The sequence below is a fragment of the Betta splendens genome, chromosome 5, assembly GCF_900634795.4.
Source record: "Betta splendens chromosome 5, fBetSpl5.4, whole genome shotgun sequence".
Taxonomy (NCBI): Eukaryota; Metazoa; Chordata; class Actinopteri; order Anabantiformes; family Osphronemidae; genus Betta; species Betta splendens.
Genome location: NC_040885.2, coordinates 15,041,260 through 15,063,797, shown reverse-complemented (window position 1 = coordinate 15,063,797; position 22,538 = coordinate 15,041,260). Strand labels below are relative to the sequence as shown.

At 45.5% G+C, this 22,538-nt stretch overlaps 2 protein-coding genes and 1 long non-coding RNA gene across 9 annotated transcripts in view; 1 reads left to right on the top strand and 2 right to left on the bottom strand.

Annotated features, from left to right (window-relative positions):
* The window catches only part of LOC114855663 (cadherin-22-like), a 159,395-nt gene extending 154,299 nt beyond the window's left edge, over positions 1-5,096 (bottom strand). For 4 of the 7 annotated variants that reach the window (XM_029151002.3, XM_029151004.3, XM_029151005.3 and 1 more), the window contains exon 1: positions 4,957-5,095. The gene's annotated coding sequence lies outside the window, so the exon portion shown is untranslated. Of the gene's footprint in view, positions 1-4,956 lie in introns of all 7 variants that reach the window. The other 3 variants (XM_029151000.3, XM_055509307.1, XM_055509308.1) reach the window with 3 other exon arrangements.
* Positions 5,097-5,108: 12 nt separating this feature from the next.
* On the top strand, positions 5,109-10,250 carry LOC114855667 (uncharacterized). The gene is made up of 3 exons (XR_003785960.3): positions 5,109-5,251; positions 8,229-8,325; positions 8,809-10,250. It is a non-coding gene; the product is annotated as an uncharacterized LOC114855667 (long non-coding RNA).
* A 130-nt stretch (positions 10,251-10,380) lies between these two features.
* Positions 10,381-22,298, bottom strand: znfx1 (zinc finger, NFX1-type containing 1). The gene is made up of 19 exons (XM_029150998.3): positions 22,140-22,298; positions 21,517-21,601; positions 20,529-21,406; positions 19,534-19,768; positions 19,103-19,455; positions 18,806-18,985; positions 18,488-18,594; positions 17,932-18,164; positions 17,715-17,846; positions 17,451-17,620; positions 17,198-17,338; positions 16,946-17,072; positions 16,641-16,864; positions 16,199-16,338; positions 15,657-15,789; positions 15,315-15,482; positions 13,760-13,870; positions 13,551-13,646; positions 10,381-13,330 (listed from the first exon to the last, which is right to left on the bottom strand). The coding sequence occupies exons 2-19, from the start codon at positions 21,554-21,556 to the stop codon at positions 10,892-10,894; spliced, it is 5,907 nt and encodes a 1,968-aa protein (XP_029006831.1). The 5' UTR covers positions 21,557-21,601; positions 22,140-22,298; the 3' UTR covers positions 10,381-10,891.
* Between the last annotated feature and the right edge of the window lie 240 nt (positions 22,299-22,538).

The following is a 22,538-nucleotide window of genomic DNA, read 5'->3' as shown; positions in this document are numbered from 1 at the left end:
TTTTTCTTGTTTCTTTTTCAATTCGAATGTATCAAAACAAATCTGTGTTCGACTATAGTTTGTTCATTGTGCTGCAATCACGATGAAACACAGCTCTGTTGATGTGAGCTTGTTTCAGACAAGCTCCCCTAAGGGTAATGGGTTCAAATTTTCACTTGAGTTCCACTAATGGGAGAGAATTTAAATCCTTGTGCTTAAATAGCATATAATACAAGTGACAGTATTAGTGGCATTTGAGTCACCACTGCAATGTCGACCACTGATCAGACTTTTTATGACTGTTTGATTACACTGTACATCGTCATCATCATTATTTCTAGCCTTTGTAGTTGCGTAGGCAGGAGCCCTTGACACCTTGTGCTTAATTTGTGTTTCATACTGATCCTAATTTTAAAGTGCACGCCTAAATGAGCCACTTCAGATGCCTGGCTGTGTTGGCACATATCTTTACGAGCTGGAGACAAAATTAATTTGGCCTCGTCACCTCTGCAAAGCAAGGGTTCCAGCTAGTTCTTGTTTCTGGGCTCTAAAATCATGTCTGTGTGTGATTGCCAAAAGTGATTTCCCTAATAAACACAAAGTTAAACGCAAGCAGTGCGATTGAAGAAAACAAAACGTCACCCACGGGTTGAAATACAGAGTCTTTTTTCTCTTAGTAATTCTAGGCCACTGTGGGTCAGCACCTGTTTAGGCAGGTGAAGCAGGGCTGCTAACCTCCAATTAAAATGGCACACCTGCCTGTGCTCTGTCCCCTGACCTCTACAGTATTACCCGTTTACCTCGGTTCAGTCAAGTCTTTATGCATTTAGACCTGCTGGCTCTGACATACTGGCTGAATTTCATTACAGTGTGCCATTACAAGAGCAAGCTCCTGGGCTGGCCTCGAGATGAGAAGGCCAATCAATACAGTCAGTATCTGCCCCCTCTAATCTCTGTCGCCTGTGTCAGCCTGCTATCTGTAATAGATCTTAAGGATTAGGAGGGGGGGGCTTCTTAAGACACTTCTCTTGGCTGAAAACTGGTCGGTGAGCAGGACCCATGGGGCCCAGGCCCAGTCATGCTGATCCAGCATTGGGAGTGCCATTGGGATGAGAGAGAGTGACACACAAAAAGGAAGAGAGGCAGCACCATGGCTAAAAAATGAAGATAGGGATGGGAGGAATAGAAATGGGGGTGTGTCACAGGGGAGCGAGGTGAAGAAGGCAAGTAAGACATTGAGAGATTAATAGAGACAGGCAGAGAAGAGAGAAACGGACACGGGAGTGGGAAAGCTGGTGGGTAAACAGAGAGAGCAAGTTAAAAAAGGTAAGGACGGAAAAAAGAAGGGGAGAAAGAGATGAGCAGAGAGGAGGATAAGCACCGGGCCAGGAAAGGCGAGAGCCCATGTAATTTCTCTAATCCTCCTGGCATTTATACTTTCGCCAGACAGATAATGAAAATGAAAAGTCAAATGGAAAACTCCCCCTCTCAGACTGGGCACGGGATTTTTTTAAAAGCTGTTGCACTGCCCAACTTTTTTTTCCCCTCAATGCCTCAGTGGGCGTTTGCTGGGTCAGCATAATACTCTGTCTTATTATTTCACGTCATAGTGGACGTGACTTAGTTACATAAATAGACTTTTTGTATTTTTTTTTTATTGAAAACGACATCAGGTGCAAAAAAACATGCCAGATAGACAGATCAATGTTTTTGTTAATGACATTAGTTAAATGAGTGCAATCTTCCAAATGTTGCAGCACACAAGTGATGCAACACTGACAAGACCAACATGAACCTGTCTATAATACAGTACGTACGTTAACTCTATGGCTGTAGCTCAGACCACATATGATGGGAGAAGAACATAACAGCAACAGCGGGGCTTGTTTTGAAATGGCTGGCATTAGGGCCCACTTCAAATATAATGCCACAAAGAGAAAAAGCAAGAGCATAGTGGTTTATAGTAGTAAAGAAAGTTGCCCGGGAGCTGACAGAGCACTGAGGAGAAAACACCTCAGTGGAGCTTTTCAAGATGGCCGGTTTAAATGAGATTAAAACAGGACAGGTCTGTTTATACAGCAATGCTAGCACATGCTTTCCAGTTGCATCCACTTATTAATGTGTATTTTTGTGTATTTGTGTTAAAGTATTTTTAAATAGTTTAGTCTTATTTGTATTATATAGTTTAATAGTTTGTGTTATGTTCCATAACAGCTTTGTTAATTAAAGCTATGTAGTATGCTATGCCTAAAGCTATGTATTAAAACTATTGATCTTGTGTTTTAATGTACATACTGTAACTTCCAAAACACAATAGAAAGACAGCAGCAAGTCACTGCTCGTAACCTTTTGTACTGTATGTAGCTCATGCCTGACACTCAGTGACAGAAAACATTAGCATCCATGGAGAACATTTTGTAATATTTCCAGTTTGTGTTTAGGAAATCTACTTTTAACAGTTTTTTGTTTTCATATAAAAAAGCTACAGTAGCTACACAATTTTTTCAGATAATTACTCAACAGAAAATTGTGAGGAGCCTTACATTTAAAACTCTTGTGAGGATGTAAAAGCAGTTTCAACGGCACCATAGGATACAAAGGGCTTTTCCCTCTTGAGTAAAAAATTAAGATTAAAGAAAATTGCAACGCTTTCTAGGTTGTACACAAAGCACTTCATCCTCATCTACAGCTCCTTCTGGAGTCAAACAGCCTTTACCTTTTTTCTTGGCACATCACAATTAACCTCGAGCACAACCAGGTCACAACGAAGTCATTTCAGCCGTTTTCAGTTATTTCTACAACTCTGATGATGCCACTGCCCCTAATTCTTCTGGAAAATTCACTGTGATTGGTTCAGCCAGCAGCCAGATTAAAGTTTTCATACAGCCTTAGGCAAGCAAATGTAATTGCAAGAAGGAAATGTATGAAAGCAAAATGTACTAATCACCACCACGGCCCAGTGGTATGTTCCTTCCAAGGATGTATATGATCAAGAACAAAGACCACTGTTAAAATCAGAGCTTGTGTTTATCGTTGGTTGGCTGCGGCCTTGAATTGTTTGTCCCCCAAGCTTGTATCGGCAGTATTACACATTTTTTAGCATGTGTAAATTCTCAAGGCAGTTTAATTGTGTTATACAAGTAAACATTAAAGTAAACGCAAGACACAAAATGTGTGTAGAGAAGAAATACACTGTGCAAATCTTCTAAAGGCCACAATTTCTCACCAGCTGTCACAGTTTGCTTGTTTTCCAGGTGAGTTGTTTGCATTTCTCCAAGCCTGTGCTGGTCACGCTTGTGCATACTCATAACAACCACAGGAACCTTCCAATCATCTGTCAGAACAGCCCGACTACCCACCGGACCTTTTGAGGGCAACACTTCTTTACTCTATTTGTACTGATATGAATCACAAAGTGATATAATTACATGCTGTGTTTGCAAGACTAGCTGCTGTTATGAATTTGGGTTCACTTGACTTGTGAGAATTCACTTTTTGTTAAATGCAAAATAATTGTAATAATGTTTCTTTTATACTTAGAAATATTTTGGACACAGTTTATTGTATTTTGCACCATATGAATAATAAATATGATAAATGTTTTAAACTGTTTCTCTCTTCTTGATCAAAATGGGAGGATGAGAAAGTCCAAACTAAGCAATGAATTTGCTTATTTATCGGTCTGTGCAGAATGAATTAAATGTCACCCATGAACACATCAGCGTTGATCAACAGAATTCTTGGTCTCTCTCAACAGTTCTGTCACTGTCAAAATATTTTTGAATGGCTTCTTTCCCAGGTCCTGTGTTGCTGTTGTGGCACAATGTGACATCTGGGCTTTTACAGTTGTCCAATTCCATTCTGAGTGCTTAGAGTGCTGCAACTTTCCCAAGGAAAAGAAAACCGAGCAAGCTTTTGGAAAATGCTAGAACCATTGCCTTTAATAATATGCCGCTTTAGGCGTCTTCACACTATTTTGCCACTTTAAGGTATGAAAGTAAAGGCAGGGCTTAAACAAATCTTAGCCTTTATCTGAGGCTTTGCTGCTGTGTAAATGCTCTGAAATGGATCCAACAATTTGTCATTGTATAACTCTTCAACTTCCCTAAATGTCTTTCCTATTATACGTTTATAGAATGCATTTTATTTCACCCTTCCTCCCTACTGCTGTGTAACTATGCTCAGGTGTTAGCATGTCACTCTTACGATGCCCTATACTGTATTAGTCACAAATGGCAAACCGTGAAGTGCATATTTATCAGACACCCTCGTCTGGTCTCTTTTTAAAAAGCATTTATCATGCAATGGTTTACAACAGAAATAAAAGAAAAAAATGTGAGTGCAGAAACCGCAAAGCGTACAAAGTTATTAAATCAATTAAAGGGCAAAGGAAAATGCTGAGTTTTAAGATGCCTTAAAATGTAAACGGATCTGCTTCATCAGCACCTTACTACTTTAACTTGAGTTGGTTTGAACTGCACAGACAAATGTTTCTGGTGCACATAAGCAAAGGAGGCATTATCTGTTGCAGCTCGAGCGCACAGTGGGGGGGGGATGACACCTCTGCCGCTTTGGATTATTAACAAACAGCATTATGCTCATGTGCAGCTCCTGTGCAATTACTGCGGTTAAACGCAACGTTTGATTTAGTGTTATCTGATATGTAATGTTTGTCATAATAAGCCAGCAGAATGGGGACGACACGGCACTATGAGCATTTCATGGAACCCAGCGAAGCATTAAAGTGTGACCAAGACACTGGTCCGTCCTTCCCTGCTGAGGGGGCGTTCAGGCACACTAAGGATTACTGAACACTGACTCATATAATCATATCAAGACCTCTTGTCTCACTAAACAGCTACAGTTCACATAAACACATATAGTAAATGTTTTGTCATATTCGGTTAGTTAGCTATAAATATTTTTTAATAAAACCGTGGTAGGTACTTACTAATAAGCAATTAAATGACGTCTTACCAGGACATGTGCAATGAGGGTGCATCACCAGTTTCACCACCTTGGTTGAAGTCTGAAGCTGAAGGAAGTCCACCTCGTCCATCAACCGCAGACCGGCCCCAGGTGATGCTGTATTTAGGAACCGCATGTTTTCCTCGACCTTAGAAACTGTCCAAACCCTTAGCTTGTGTTCCGGGGGCTTCAAGGCAGTGTTTCCAAATATGTCTATTATACTTGTACAGTAAGTGCCTTTGGGCTTGTTTCTTCAGCTGGTTCCGTGTGGGAGCTCTCGCCTTCATCACTGTGAATGGAACAGGTAGCAGCGATGTTAAAATACAGTGTAGATTTACTTATCTTTTAATCCATAAATAACACGTTAACATTTTATTAGTCTTCTGCACAAGTTAAATACATGTACATGGACCTAAATCTTTCCTGCCTATTAAAACATTGTTATGGTCTACACTATATGACCTGTCTGTGCTAGCTAGCTACATGAGCTGTAGCTAGCTAGCACAGACATGCTAGCTAAAATCTAAAATTACAACTTTTGTCTGCGGTCAACATACCTTTATGTTTTTATTATCGCTTTTACTGTATTTAGCCAACATAACAGCCCATTGTGTAGCCTTAAGCGTAGCCAACTGCCAGCAGAGTCAGCGTCTACGCCGCTAGCGCTCCTACTGACAGCCTGGTCCGTTAGCGCCCCCTGCAGGCCGTCTCCATGCTAACAGACGCACAGTTGGAAGCAGATTGTTGTTTCCACCAGCTGAAAGGAGCAGCTCTAACCATCTCTGAATGATTCCTAAGTCATTAGGTGTCTCAATTTATATATTATTGTTCTCAAAATACTACACTTTTACATATTCGACCTTGAAGTTGTACATCGTCGCAACATTCGACTTTGTGTCCAGTTGTCGCCGCCTTCTTGCTCGAGCTGAAAAAAGTGCGCGTTGAAGTCCCATCAGTTCTGCGTTTGATTCATTCTGGCATAAAGAGGCGTAATGACCATTTTAATGAAGGCCAATAAAACACAGACAGCTCACCGGCTGTACTACTGCAGATCCGACCAGGAGAGGATCAATGAGTTTGGCAGTGCACAAATCATACAGCCACACACACACACACACACACAGACAAAAAGCTGACTGAGGCCAAGACAGAGTGTGTGCTGGATTCTTCCCACACAAATAGCCATTGAACTGCGCTGGCAGGTTCAGCCGAGCTGGGCCCGAGCCAGCGGGTTGTGCATCTTTGCTTAATGTTTTTCCTCGATGAAGCGGGAAAGTAGTTTGTTTTAGTCCTGTCGTGGCCTGTTGAGGTTTGCTCAGTGGTGAGATGCCCTAATACATATTGATAATCATACACTGATGGTAATGATAATAAACCACCTTTGTCACAGCGCTCCGGCCCAGGAGAGTAGAATGGATTAGCCTGGGTATCATTTTCCCTTTCGCTTCCATATTTCACTAGTGCTTTATGAAACACTGGTCCAAGCAGGCTGAATATTCTGCATTGCACATATGGGTTTGTATTAAATGTTTTTAAGCTAAATCCAAAGCTATGAAGCGGAAGGAGCAGCACTTGGAGGCCCAGTGCAGCAAAACAACTTAATGTCAGACACTAATCTAGTTGCAGGTGTTCAGAAGAGCAGAGCTCAATTAAAGCAAATTGGCTTTCACACAGTTTTCCAAATTAGTTTTGAATCAAATGCTCACCAACTAAATACGCTTACCTGGGCAGAATCGGCCTCCTTCCGTCCAAACTCCCACCCTGCTACGGTACCAGGGCTCTGTCAGGATGGAGGAGGAGCTGAAATAAAAATGAATTTACATTTAAATCAAGCTGGAAGCAGAACAAAAATGTGATCAGGGTTCCCGCTTTTCCCAGAGCCTTAATCAAAGTTTTGATGTGATGACACATGCACCATGAGAGGCTGTCTGGCTAGCATCTCTGGAGAGGACCAAGGTAATAAGTTATTAATGTACTGCCCACACTGCAATTAAGCACCAATTAAAACCACAGGTTGCGTGTCTGACATATTACCAGGCTCTAAACCTTTTAAACCTCTCCCTGGCTTCCAGCTCACTTCTAAGCGAGTTTTACAAAGTACTTGTCATTCCCTGATTATGTTGCATTAGATTGAAAGGTAAGAAATAGTTACACAAATCTTTCATTTTTAATATTAATAGTAATGTGTTCAATATTAACATTTCAAATTGAATCAAATGAATCACAATCTACTCTGGACATTTGGGTTTATTTAACTTAAATTAAATATATGAGATTTAAATAAAGACCGCCCTCAGCAGGATCGTTTTAGAAACTCATCCATCTCCTCCTGTGCTTAACGCTGCGTATTGCTGAGTAAGCCTGTGCTTCTCAAAATCCAGCAGCTGCTTTGTAAATTGTAATAGCAAGAATGTTTTTTCGGAGAAATTAAGCGCGGTGGGCGGGTCGAATAAATCCCATTACTTAAAATTAGTTGCGTCCCTACGTGCTGTAAGAGATGTGGACGTTCGAATCAGAGCCAGAATTCTGAGCAGTAGACGGACGCGTGGTTAATTCATTGAAATGGACACGAGGGGCATTTTCTTAGTAGGATTACACAAGAGGAGGGACTGAGAAATACGAGGGAAGTGTGGAAATGCTGGGGGGGAGGCGAAATGAGATGCTGTAGGATCTTAGCAGGGAGGCTGGGATGCCAGGGAGTGGCTGGTGACAAGGCAATAGCAACAGAGAGCAGCTAAGTGAATGCAGATTTTGGGAAGCTGTCTGTGTAATTCAAGATCCCTGGACTGTGAAAATGTTTTCCCTTAAAGCATCACTGGATCTCGACCATCAGACTCACTTTTATTCTTTTCAGTTTTTAGTCCCGTCACATTTTTTGACCCCTGGTCCCATTTCCTCACCTTTTTACTTTATACTGTTGGTATCTTGATTTCTTCCCGTCCTGCCTGTCTGCCTGTATATTTCTCTCCTTATCACATTCACTGATTCAGCAGAGAGCGGGCTCAGTCAAACCGGACCATTCACATCATATAAAAATGAGATTATTCTCCTCCCGTATCTTCTCTTTCTGTCTCTGGGCCTCTCCTTTTTCCAGTGGTGGACTTTTTGCAGCAGGCTTAATCAGCTGAGCAGACTTCACCCTGCTTCCCATTGACTGTGGCTGCTTTACTCTTGGAGTTATCTTCGTGTCTCCCTTGTACTGTCTGTGTGAACGCGTGTGCGCATTAGTATCCTTCTGTCTGTCACTTTGTGTGGCTTTCTCTGTCTCTCCGGTCCAGTAGATAAGGATCAGTCAAATCCAGTGGGAAGTGAACAGCATGTTAACACAGCCCCGAGCATCAGTGGGAAGCGTGCCTTCGGATAAAAGGCCGTGTGAGGGTAAGTGAGCTTGCTGCTGTCGACTAGAGGAAGGAGAGGCTTAGTGAGCCGCTCACTCAGAAACTCACACTTGATGTGCTGACAAATTCGGAAATTAAGGCCAATGAAAGTTTGATGACTGTCACTTTTTGTGTTAAGCTTTTACTTACAAGAATGGAAGCAGCTTCAAAACGGGGTTCCAAGTGGAGATTATGACAATTAATGTGTCTAAATGTGGATTTTTTGTATGAAATTAGTTATTAGGCTCCAGAGAAGTGTCATCACACGCCAGTATTAAAATACTGCCTCTATATCTGTACTCACATGCAGAAATGTATCGCAATTATGCATTGCAGTGAAAAAGTAAAAGAACTTCTCTGAAGCCCAATCATGTAAACAACATCTCATTTATTATTTAAGCAAGAGACATGGTTCATTGCACACGAAGAGGCTTGAAGGTAGCGCACGACACTGAAAGCAAATCTTTGACTTTCTCGGCTTCAGATCTTTGCCTGAAAGAGCAGAGCGGTTGCGTCGCACCCGGGCTCCATCGTGTGCAGGATCCGTGTTGCGGTGAAACTCTGGACCTCAACCAGCTTCACAGATGAGAACGCCTCAAGGGAAAATTAATAAGCAATTTTCTGATAATACAAACCCATTACCCTCACAGCCAACATAAAACCAACAGTCCATTACGTGAATGTGGACGTTGCTGATTTTTTTTACAGTGTAATGGAACACAGAGTTTATCTCTTGCTCCCTGCATTTTAAATGCAAACAGGTGTGAATGAGAGAGAGAATCTGAAGGGACAGAAGAGCATCTCATAAACAAATCTGTTTCTCCTAAACTTTCATTTAGCACAAACTACTGCATAGTTGAAATACTAGTCTGGCCTGAGCTTTGCCTATTATTTATTATGCTCACATTCTTACGTTCAAACTAATACTGCAAAGATTGCAGGGTCTCTGATTCCCATCGAAGCCAGTGGCCTTGGAGCTCGTCTGTGAATTTGGATTTTAACATGAAAGGTGGTGATAAGACGAGCTGAAGTCGTCTGCCTTAATGTGGGAATGAATCCACAGTGAACCCATAAAACCAAGAAGAAAAACTGAATTTGATCACTTTCTAACAGTCTCTCTCTCTCTTTTAAACTCAACAGTGCAGCACATTTAACACATTAAAGCGCCAGATAACTATGTCCTTCTGGAAGGCTGGATTCAAGCTTAGAGCCTCTGAACAGTTCACTTAAGTTAACACCCACTGTATTCCTCCCTCTCCACCTGCCATCAGGCGTCCTTATGTTTGCTTCCTGTTATCTGCTCGCTGTTCGTCGAACCTCTGCAGCGAGCTGCAGATGGCACCTTTAAGGCGATTTTATTTTTAATAGCTGTTTACAGTACAATCTCTGCAGCGATTTCACTTTGCACATCGATGTTCGGTGCCGCTCGTCAGCTCCTCCTTGTTTTCAGTGCATTTCCACCCACACAGTCTTATCAGCTCTGCTAGAGACAGTAATCAAACCACATATTGTATGGATGTGGAGGGAGTGAAGGGTGGGGGCAACATGGTGGTTTTTATTGCAGGGGCAGAGTAGCTGAAACTCTGACAATAACATATTTTAGGCCACCTGACATGATAGATGAGACGGTCCACCCTGTAGGATATTACCATTTTTCTGTGGCGCATCCTTTCGCCCGGCTCGCTCTCAGCCAGGAGCTTGAATTCTATAAATACTGAAAGAGTGGCACCCCTTTAAAGTTTGCTCAATTCCAACACTTATCTTGACAGCACATTTTTGTTGTTGGTTTTTTCCCCTGCAGACCCCGCTGTTTGCATTGGAGCCGTTTTTTGTCGACAGGGACACATTCATCATGTAATAAAGTGATGCAAGCTGTTACAAGATGCCAAAATACAAAGCCTGCGAGTTCTGTACAGTAGCGGACGGCGAGCGCAGCTATTCTTGGGAGCGTTTCTGTGACGACGCTGGCCGTTGGCCTGTTAGGGACGCGCCGCACAAATGATTAACTCTGCTGGTACAGGTTCTGGAGTGAGCTGGAGAGAGAGGCGACTCGGAACGCGAGGCCACAGTCTTTATTTCATTGGTCGCTGTAGGTAATACATGAATCACACAGTGTCGCTGTGTTCCGTTACATCGTGTTTGCATACAGTAGATGATGCACGTACAGATCACGTGTGTTGAGCTTAATGCTATCAGTCAATAAGAAGCCCCTAAACATACATTCAGTAAAAACTCGTTAATAGTTTCAGAAAAAGTGACCTTTAAAGGCATATATGTATCAAATAAAACTAGAATGTGCTTATAGATCCATACACTTTAATACTAGACGAGGATTTTGCAGCCATGATCAAAAATGGGTTTGTTTCACTGGATGCTATTTTACAGTGATTTACTGCCACCTGTTGTTAAGATTTGGGATTAACACTTTATGCAAGGAGCCTCGCAAACGTCAAACAGCTGCAGTTAATGCTAAAAACATGAAGGAAGGATAGTGGATGTGCATGCGTGAGCCCCCTGAGCCTCCACCGGCCCTGCGTTAAGCTCTCATCCTGCTGAACACGGGGCTTCTACAGGTCATCGAAGTTCAGAATGTTGTTGGCTTCAGACCAGGCCGGGTGCGTGGCTCCGTCCATCTCCGAGGCCACTTGATTCCCTTCATCCAACCTGTGATTGCTTCCGCCGATGGTGGCGTCGCAGTCGGGGCACTTCCGCCTCTCCATGGCTCCGCCGCAGTCGGTGATGATGTAGATGTGGCCGTTGGGGCATTTGTGCCAGTGTCCCGGACGCATGTTCATGGCCGACACAATCATCTTCCGCTCGTCTTCGCTGATCCTCAGGCCTTTGAGCGGGACCTTGTCGTCCAGTTCCTTGAGGGTTTGCTTCGCGAGGAGTTCGTCCTCGGCAGTGAACTGGCCCGACTTTTCCAGGATGCTCCGCAGCGCGTCTTGCTGAGGTTTTATGTCCTCGCTCTGTCGCCTATCGGCTGAGCGGACGTGGGCGAGGAGCTGGCACAGACAGGTGAGCCGGGCCATCTGCCTCTCCAGGTCGAACACCTGCTGCTCTGTGAATCTCAGGTAGGGGTTGTTGATCCAGTCCTCAAACGTGGCCATGCTCTTTGTGAACCCAAAGTCACACTCAGAGTCACACCCATAGTAATGGCTTCTGTCAAACTGACGTAACTTCTCAACTCTTACTAAAAAATCCATCCTGTGTTCCAGAATCCGCAGGTCGTTTGCAGTAAGATGTTTCTTCTTCAGATTCTCACTGATTTCCTTATAGGTTCGTTTATCATACTGAAAGTTAAGGTCAAAGTCAAGGTTTTTCTCCCACTGTTGCTCAAGAGCGCTCCTCTGTTCTTCAATATCTGCCTGATTTCCATTTATCTTTGCTTTCACCATCTCTATCGAAGCCAGACTGCGGTTGATGTGGGACCCGTAGCGCAGGTTCTTGCGGATCGGGGCTCGACACTTGGGACACTCCTTCAGTTTTATGGCCTCCTCGGCATCGCCCTCTCCCACGTACCTGTCCATGGCTGTGAATTCAATGATGTGTCCGCAGTCCTCCAGCTGAATGAAGCGAGCGTCAGGCTCGTCCTCGGTGCCGAAGAAGATCTCTGTGACCTCCTCGCGGTCACAGACGCGACACTTGCTGGGACACTTGTCTCCGCACAGACCTATGCACGGGTGGCTGCATGCCAGCGTCCGGGCGCAGGGCTGCGTGCACGGCGGCCGGTCGCACGGCTCGTGGCACAGCTTGCTGCAGGTCTGGTGCGGACACTGCCACGCGCAGGGCTCCCGGCACGGCGCGCAGGGCTGCCCGCACGGCTTCATGCACTTACTGTGGATGCAGAAGTTCTCGCAGGGCCTCTGGCAGGGCGGGCAGTCGCCGGTGCAGGGCTCCCTGCACCCGTGGGAGCAGATGAGGAGACGCTCGCACTGGCGGACGCACGGCGAGTGGAAGCGGCCCTGATGACACCGGCCGCAGGTGCCGGCGCAGCCGTGGCCGCACTTCAGCCGATGGGCGCACGGCGTGCGACATTCAGGCTCCTCCGTCCCTGTCTGGTAAAAGCAAGCCCCCCTCTGGCTGTGGCCGCACTTCAGCGCTAACGTGACTAGCGCTATGCATCGCCGCGTGCACGGCCCCCCGCAGAGCGAGTCGCACGGATGTCCACAGGGGAGCGTTTTCTGGCAGGGCTCCCGGCACGAGAAGGTCTGTGGGTCCTGGTGACAGGGGACCATCTGCGTGTGCTGACACCTGGGGATGACTTTCGGAAGCATCACAGGACATTGCTTTGGGCACGTCTTGTGGCACACCAGGGTGCACTTGTGCCCCAGGTCACACAGCACTTTGTCGCACGTCTTGGTGCATTTGAACTCCTTGTGCTCGGCGTCGTAGGGGTGACAGGCTCTGGTGCAAACGTGGCCACAGTCCAAACGGAACTGGCAGGGCTCCTGGCAGCCGCCCTCTGGAGCTTTTTTGAAGTCGTCAGCACAAAACGCTTCTACCAGGCGATCGGGGTGGTTCTGACAGCACAGCGTTAGAGCCTGTCCAACCTGGTTCTTCTCCCGCAAAGTGTGGAAGATGTTGCTCCACAGTTTGACGTGTCCCAGGATTGCGCTGTTTCCAATGCAATAGAGGCCCTTCTTGGCACGAGACAAGGCTACGCAGACGCGGTTGGGGATGTTCAGGAAGCCCACTTTCCCCTGCACGTTGCTGCGAACCAGAGACAACAAGACGATGTCGTTCTCTTCTCCCTGGTACTTATCCACCACGTGCACTTTAACCCCTGAGAATTCGCTGGCAGGCATTAGTCCGCGCAGGCAGTACAGCTGACCCGTATAGGTGGTGAGGATGGTGATTTGCTGCGGTTTGTAGCCCTGTAGGAGAAGATAGCGGCAAAGAGCAACCACAAACAGGGCCTCATGTTTGTTCTGATGGCTTCTCCCATCTTTGATCTGTTCTTCGAGATGATTGTGCTCCACAAAGAATAAGTTGGTAATAAGGCCCTGTAATAAAAAAAAACATTTCAATACTGATCTTATTCTGTTTTTTTGCTATTAGCATTGCTTTAAATGTTGTAATCTCAGTCATGTATGTGCTGTATTTAAACTCGATATATATTTAAGCATCTAGAGAAACTAGGCAGGTATCTCTCATTAATGCAAAAACAAAACAAGCTTTCGCTAGAAGAACGCGGCACAGCAGAAGAGCGAATACAACCAACACCTTGATGTTGTCAAAGTCCAGAACGGAGGGATGATTCTGCAGCTCTGAGTAGATGTGTGGGGTCAGAAGACAGGCAATTTCTGGCCTCATGCGATGCTGAAGAACAAACAAACACACGTTTAAACAGTGGCAAGAAACAGGCACACACACAAACAAACAACGCATGCGGCTTCTGTTATGAATTCTATAGAATATACATGAACACAAACCTGGTAGTTGAGCCTGACATAAGGAAGTCCCACCTTCAGCAGCCTCTCAAACATGGACATCTCCAGGTTGAAGTTCTTGGCCAGGTCATATACATTTGGACTAGGACGCAGCTATCAGAGAAATTACATATGTATTAAACATATAAATCACTTTAATAATAAATCTTAAAAAAAACATTATAAGAGATGTATACTTTGTGAAAATGTTCAGGAGGAGACGAAAGTGACCCTGTAATTGGTTATTTTCAACTGTTGCCTTTGATTGATTGAATGTCACACGCTTTGATTGATTAGACAATTTGCTGGTATGTAAAAGCTAATTAATACGTTACACAGTTCCTGGACAACCTATGGACATGAAAGCATATTCTGACTGAGAATATAGAGAGCATGCAAATAATGAAACTTTTCTTTGCTGTCCTGCTAAGGTTCTGGTTGTTTTGCCAGTTAGTGTGTGTGTGTGTCTGTGTGTGTGTGTGTGTGTGTGTGTGTGTGTGTGTGTGTGTGTGTGTGTGTGTGTGTGTGTGTGTGTGTGTGTGTGTGTGTGTGTGTGTAAACCTCATTTAGCTAGAGGACAGAGTGTGATTGCACATGTATGTGGGAGGGGTGTGGGGGAGGCAAGACAATTTCTAGAATAAATGTGAAGCATTGTGTTGAGCTCAATTCAACACCAAACCTGTGATTAATGAACGGCACAACAATGCCAAAGCCCATTTTACTTGGTAAGTGTGATCCATCCACCTCCATTACATGCACAGATTAAAGTTGGGCCTGTGCAAAATCCAAAAGAGTCAGAAAGATTTCATCAAATGACTATAAACTAATAAACAGGTTGACTTCAATTTCTGCAAGAACGTGATACGTTATCCTGTTTTTGAAATCGGAGATGCTTTATTTAGTTTGCCGGTGTCTGGCACACAAATTGGACCCACTTGCATAAAAAAAGTGAAGGGAACTATAGGGAGAGGTAAATTAGTTTTAAATGAATCTGATGTATCTGGGGTATAAAAACTGGCATTGATTTCCACCACTGGGTGAAGCAATGTAAAGAGAAAGCAAAAGCTATTTTCAAGTCAGACTCTGTTTGCAATTCCTTTCTCATACTTGCGAAGGTTTTAGCGCATCTATAGGGAAGTCGGGCTGTTTGTATAGTCAAATGCCTGCGTTCAGTCATGAATAAACAACTAAAAACAGCTCAGCGAGAACAGGCCAGGACAGAATATCAAGTCGTGCTGCAGATTGTGTACAGTTGTGAGTCTGTGCTGCAGACTGCTCAGCCATATGTCCTTGGCAGGCCCTGACAAGTCGCTGTCACTGTCTACTGATATCCAGATATCGCGCCTCGTCCTTTTCTTTCGTAAAGGCTGCCACGGGATGTTCTTTTGACCGGCATTCATTTCCTCAAGGCAACGCACATACAAACGGCTGCACGAGCGCCCAGAATCCCTCGTGAGTGTTTCTTTGAGCGTGTTACCTAAATATGCAGACGCGCGTTTTCTAACAGAGAGTCAGGCCGGCTCCAACAGCGTGCAGCCCAGTCTGGGTCCCACGGTACCTGTTGGTGGTCGCCGATCAGGATGAGGTGTTGGCACACTTTGCTCAGCGTGGTGATGGTGTGAGCCTCGAGGACCTCCGCGGCCTCCTCCACGATCACCAGCCGCGGCTGCACTTCCTGCAGAAGCGTCCGGAACTTGGCTGCCCCGGTGGTCGTCATGCCGATGACCTTATGGAGGGGAAATTCAGTGCAGGTTAATGCTACAGCACCAGTTCACAGCAAAACCTCACTTAATGTACAGTAGATGTAAAGACCATCAACCTCCACTGGTTAGGGTGGCAATAATGTCTAATATAAAAGATAATGGGACTAATTAATACCAATACTTGAGTGAAAGTGTACCGTGGCTTCCTGAAGGACACAAAGGTCTTCCCTTTGTTTCACATCAGCCAGTCTGTCCACTGCATTCTGATAGGCGTCTTCACATTGCAGGATCTTTGTGCGTAACTCGTCTCTGTATCGTCCCACCCACAACCTGCAGCACAACGAAGAGTCAATAACGATCTATAAAATCTAGAAAATAAGAAAAAAAAAGTAGGAAATACAGCACACTGGTAAAAAATGACCCTATTTTTCAGTGCCAGTGATAATTGAGACTCAGTAAACATGTTTTCTTACAGTCCTGCCTTCACGGTGATGGTAAAGCTACGTGTTGGCTCCTCTGGGATACTGTACATCTTCACAGTGATTATTTTACTTAATTAGGCACAATGGGAATAGACTATATGTGCCAGACTGAGGTTTGCATGGGGGATGAGTGGAACGAAGGAGAAGGGAGGATGTAAAGGAGGACAGAAATGTGAGACGGGCACTAGGTGATGCTGAGAAGAGGTTAAAAACCTGGCACAGACTGTAGTCAGTGAAGAAAACAAAGGAAGCGGTACCGGTAGAGTTGCCATCTGTCTGGCAGACTGAGGGTCCAGACACTGTAGACGTAACCTTCCTCTGCTTCAGTCATGGCCGAGCTCTTTTTCAGTTCATTTTTGACTTTACGCTTCATCTTCTTCTTCTGATTCTTTTGCATCTGTGTAAATGAGAACATTTTGTCAGTGCAGCAGGTTATTCTCTCGCAGATCTCATGCTCAGCATTGATATAACATTCTAGTAGCCGTAGACTGGAGCTTAGTGGGTGAGTATCAAGAAAATCAGGAGAAACCGGAAGAAACTTTGAATGACTGTGAATGTAATAGTAGGGAAGTTTGATACATGGATGATTTTACAGCTGCTTCCATCTGGTGCAAACAGGCAACACATGATAAATGGTTGTCAGCGTTTTCAGAGTATTCCACTAATTGGCTGTTGGTGGCAGAAAAGTGAGCAACACACCTGAAATCCATCCGCGCTCTGCTCAGCGGGCTTCACGTCTGCATCCAGGGTCATCGCCAGCATGTGTTCCTCTACAGCTCTGATGCTCCCCTCCGCGCCTCCCTTCTTTCTGCCTCCTCCTTCACCTCTGGAACCGTCCTCAATCATGCGCTCTGCCTGGATCAGATCTGCCTCCTCTGCTATTTCAATCAGGTCTTCCACCTCTGAGTCCGAGGAGTCGTCTTCTGTAAAACATTTTGAAACTCAGTGAAGCGTAACCAGCTGTCAGGCCCTAAGGTGAAGCACAATCTCAGCAAAGGCCTCACCCTCGGGTGCATTTGCGTCCTCTGTCTCCCTCTGCTGGGAAACGGTGGAACCCAAACCCAACCACTCCATCATCACACTCGGCTTCTTCTTCTGCCACTCATTGTAGACGTCAAAGTCATGCTGCATCTGCAAATCAGTTCATTCAGAAAAGCCAAATACTCTGCAGCCTTCTCTGTCTTGGTATATGCATTATATTCAGATTTGTTGTTTTACCAACAGAGGGGAGTTTTATTTGTTGTTGTGTGACTCACAGGCTGATGCAGACTGGTCCAGTGTCTGTCAGAGATGAACCTCGTCAGGATGTTCTCACGCAGGACGCCTTTCCATGTACACTGCAGCTCCATGCTCTTAGACTGCATCCTCTGCTCCTCCTCACACAGCTCCTTGTAGATCTAGTCAGAGGGTGAAGAAGGATGTAAAGGACCCAACATGAAGCTTACAAATGAAGGTATATGATCTTAAAACGAGTCACCCAGATGAAGATGGCGCATCAGGTGAGCTCACCTGGTCATATGCAGACTGCAGAGAGCGCTGCGGGAGGCGCAGTTGATTGCGAGGTGTGACTCTGTAGTTATGTGAGCGGCTCAGCTCCCTCAGATTGAAAGGCTTCAGGATCTCACTGTTGCTGCGGCCTCCCACTCTCACGATGCCCGTTTCCAGGAAGCTGTGAATGCCTTGGATAAAGAGGCAAACAAGATGCACATCACTGCCCATGACACTGAAATCTGACATCACGGTGCGGAACTATGAGCCGACGTCACAGCTTACCCTCAAGGAACTGATCCAGGGCATGATTAGTGTAGCACACAACCAACATGGGAGCCCTGTCGAGCTCATCTATCCAAAGGTCTTTATTCATCAGCAGAGCCTGAGCAATTTTAAGCCCTACATAGGTTTTCCCTGAGGACACAGCAGAAGATGAACTGGTCGATTATCACTGGAGTATTGTACAGTGAGCACTTCCAGTAGCTTGTGGGTGACGTACCAGTGCCGGGGGGGCCCTGTATGATGGCCAGCTCCTTGGTGAGGGCCAGCTGCAGAGCCCTCATCTGGGACTCGTCCAGCCCCAGCTCCTCCATCCTCGGCCAGGCCGCGTCATCGAGGGCGTGAAAGGGCCGCACCACGCACTTCGGTTCAGCAATGGACGCCAGGTCGTACTCAGCACGTCCTCCTAGGTAAGCTGGGGGCTGCACGTCGGTGTTGCACTCCACAATATACCTAGTGCAGGTGTAAAGGACTTTAAGTTAACTACCACACAAGGAAACCAGACATTGGTCTCCAAAGACGGACAGTAGAATGCAGAATTCAACCCATGCATCAAAGCTTTTTTGGGAACACCACGATAACATCGGGTAACATAATTAACTCAGGCCAATTAGGATTTTGATGATGGCTGAACTTGCTTTCAACTGCTGCCCCTTTGAATCATCTACGAGCCCGCTTTGAAAGAGCCGTGGGACGGTATCAACTGTGACCTTGTGAACCCGACAGCAAATTCCACTTGCCTTTCGTCACCACACAAACACATACTGTACACCCACCTCTGGAAAGGCAGGTCGTCCTCCTCCTGCTCCTGTAGTCCCTCCAGGACGTAGTGATAAGCCTCGAAGTAGGCTGTGCTCTCTACCATCAGGAACTTCTGATCGTGCTGTGGAATAGTCTTAGTTTAGTTCCTGTCTCTTGTCTTACTGTATACAGCACGTACCAACACGTGCTTGGTTCGTGGCTTCCTGTCACCATAATGGACAATACCGATGAGTAATTTAAATATTTCATCCTCTCAGTCGCACATGATGTGCTGCCTCTTCAGTGTCCTTGGTAGACTTCATAAATGCTTTTGCTAAGAATTCAACGCCCACCTGGATTCTGGCCAGCCTCACTCTGCTTTCCTGAGTAAAGGTGAGCTGGACCTGCCCCTTCTGCAGCTCAGCGGGGTCCCGATCCGACACGGTGGCAAACAGGAAGCTCGCAAAGTTATCGCAGGACAGGAGGACCAGGGAACCGTAGAGCAGTCTTTTGGAGTTCTGCCAGCGCACAAACTAGAAGAATTAAGAAAAAAACGGCAAAATAATTATTAGAATTAACGTCCAACATGTGCAGGTATATGGAAAAGAAGGTGTCTGGGTACATGGTTAAATATCATTTAGACTTTAAACCTTAAGTGGCTTCTTGTCAAAGTGGACGATGTAGGCGAGGCCGTTGCGTGTGCAGTTAGGTGCTATGACTTTTGTGTTGAAATATATGTAAATGTCATTGAAAGGCCTCATCCTCAGCGGCTTATCGCTCCGTCCCACGTCCTTCTGGGCGTCCAGCAGTTCCTGGATCCCCTCGCGAAGTGGCCGCACAAAGTCCTCCCTCAGCAGACGAAAGTGTGTGTCCAGGTAGAGTTGCGTGTTTGTGTAGCGCTGGGAGGTGAGGTTGGGTCTAAGGAAGGGCCTGGTGTCCTGCTGGAACTCCTCAGGAGTTGGGTAGATGGGTATAGACCTGAAATCCTGCTGCTCCTCCTCACCTGGGTTGGAAATAGTGATTACTTAATGTCTGTGAACCTGTAAAAGTGTCTAACGGTTATTCTTGGACTCATCATTACCCGGGTTGGCACCCGCTGCCTGCAGGAGCGCGTAGGTGTCCTTGTCTGAGCGCAGAGTCCCTTCTCTGGCTCTCTCCTGCAGGTGCTGGACCTGGTCCTGGAGCGTCTCCATGGACCGCTCCACCTGGGCTGAGATGTCCAGCCCTGAGGCCCTCAGGGTGTTGGTGGAGGCTCGGACCAGCGTCAGCAGCAAACCCACCGACTTAACGGAGCTAGCAGGGAAGGTGCTAAACACCTACAGAGAAAACAGGCGGACGACTTCATTTCTCGAAAATCGCAATTACAACAGAGTTGCACATAAATGCATCGCTTGATGTGTAACTTCTGAGGTTATGAGCGATTCCCGCATTTGCTTTCGTCTGTGTTTTTTCCCCGGTTGTTTGAAGTGGCTACTCTAGAAAAACATGATGCAACAGTGTTTGAAAATTAATCACATAATAAATTACAACTAAATATTGTTAGGGAAATTGTTAGTTCCCTTTGTAAATCTTAAATAAAGCAGACACAATCAGTTGAGACCTTCTTCAGGATTTTACTTGCAAGGAGTGAGCAGTTTACAGCAAAGGCAACTTCCTCTCACTGAAGAGAAGACAAGGATTCAGCTCATAATATGTATTGCATTCTGGGAGGTGCATAGTCACACAGTACGTGGGAAATATTCTCTGCACAAAGCATTGGGCTCATCAGATAAGGATGCTACACACCGGTACTCCCTATTTCTTGTAGAGCAGAAAGGAGAGAACTTCAAGGCTATAGCGCAGCTAACGAGGCTTCAGCAAAATATGTTTCAACGATTAAATGCAGTATTTTTCCAACAAATATGTTTTCCTCTTAAACATTAACTCAAAATGTTCCCTTTTCAGTTGTGAGTAATTATTATCTTGATAAAGTAACCAAATTTCACAAGGTTTTGAATAGATCTGCGGCCTGTGAGCTTTTTTATGCTCACGAGCTGCAGGCGCTGACTACCTTTAATGAGTGTGCTCTGTGTTTACCTTGGAGAGAATAGCCAGGATGTTCTCCAGCTGCTGTGGGTAGCGTGCCCTCCGCTGAGGGTTGGACTCCGTCCCCATGTTGCCCACATAGTGAAGCAGGGCGGTGCGGAAGAACTCAGACTCCTTTATGATGTTGGCCAGGTGCTGCAGCGTGCTCCTCTCCGCCCTTGACTTGAAAGCTCTGCTCATCACCACACAGAGGAGTTCCACGAGGTCCTGCCTCAGCTGTGACTCGCTCAGGAGGCCTGGTAGAGCGGGGTGACTGGACAGACTGATGGCCACTATCGATGGCGCTTCTTGAGCGAGTTCTTCCAGTGCTTTGTAGCCCAGGCGAGGGCCCTGTGGTGCACCACCTCTGCACTCGGACGGTGACCTCCATCCATTCCTGCCTCGTCTGTCTCCGGTGCTGTCTGCTCTGCCACCCCCTCTTCTATCCAGACTGTGACCTCCTCCCCTTCCACCCATTCGTCCTCTGCCTCTTTCAGCCGTGCCGGGGTCCCCGTTTCTCGCTAACCAACCACCTCTTCCTTCATTTCTGCCTCTAGTTCCTCCTCCTACAACCCCTCTCCATGCGACTGCTTCTTCCCGTGGGCCTCTCCCTTGCACCCCTTCACCTCCACCTCCACCTCCTCTGCCGTTAGTCCCACCTCTGCCTCCTCTTACTCCACTCCTTTCTCCTCCTCTTCCTGTATTGGCTCTTCCTCCCCTTCCTCTGTCTCCCCTCCACACCCCTTCACCTCCTGTTCTTCCTCCATCGTCTGCCACTTCTCTTGCTTGCTCTGCTCTTCTTCTGCCCTCTTGTTCCTCTGGTCCGTTTCTCTGTGCACCTTGCCGTTGTCTGCCTCCACGGGCATTCTCATTTTGGCCAGTATCGGAATCTGGGGAAAGAACAGCCTCGTAAAATTAGATATGAAAGAGTAATATAACTAATATAATATGAATATGCTGGTTGCTCTTGGATTTTTTATATTTTAAACTACATAATTACCATTTATAGTTTGTCCTCTCTCTGAAGGCAGCTTTTCCATGCTTTTGTATGCTGTTAAAACTTAAATGGGTGACATTGATGTTTTCTGTGTGATGAAAGTAAAACAAAAAACAACACAATTACCCAAAAACCAAATACTGGAAAGTGTAACGTACAAACCAATAAGTGCTGTGTCACTACCGAAACCAGTTATTACATATGCACCACGCTAGTAGTTCGAGTCACATAAGAAATGATCCTCTGACGGCATATAAATCAAATTATTGCATTTATTCTGTTAGTAAATGGGTTGTGCTCCGCTCTACTGGCTGTTTGAAGCGGGACCGTCGGTTTCTTTTTACTAGAAAAAGGACGAGGGATCCAAACGCAGCCTTGGGCGCATACGCACAGTTGTACTTACGCAGCGTGTTGGTAAACGCCCAGTGTTTTTATCCGTTCTTACAGTGTGTACTCGTGTTCTGTGCCCTACAACAATTATATTCAATGTTTTCTTATAATTCATTCATTTTCTGTCTGACGTCTATCTTGTTCCTTGCCATATATTTTACATTTAAAACGGTTTTTTGTTTAGTCAGGTGCCCCACACCCCCGACTCCTAAAATAACAGAAAGAAAGCAACTTACCTTGACTCAAATCAAGCTAACATTCATTAGGAAACTAAATGAAAGAAAACAACGAGGTATTATTCATTGTCACAACTGATTTCATTTATTTGCTCACGTTGTCTCAGCTCAAGCCTCTTGCTGCTCTGACTGCTCTCTCCAGGAGGCGGCTCTTTAAATACTCCATCATTTACGTTTCGTTTTCCGTGAAGAAAGTGCCCCGAGTGTCTGTGATTCTTCGGTTTCGTTTACCTACACGTGAGAGCAGGACCTGATACCAGCGTCCAAACCATGTAACATTTCTTATTATCCATCAAAGTCTGAGCATTTTTTGTAGTCATTTTTTTTTGAGCGGCAAGTTTGCACGACATTTTTCACATTAATGACGTCATTTCTGTGCGTGTTCGAATTTGTGTGCGT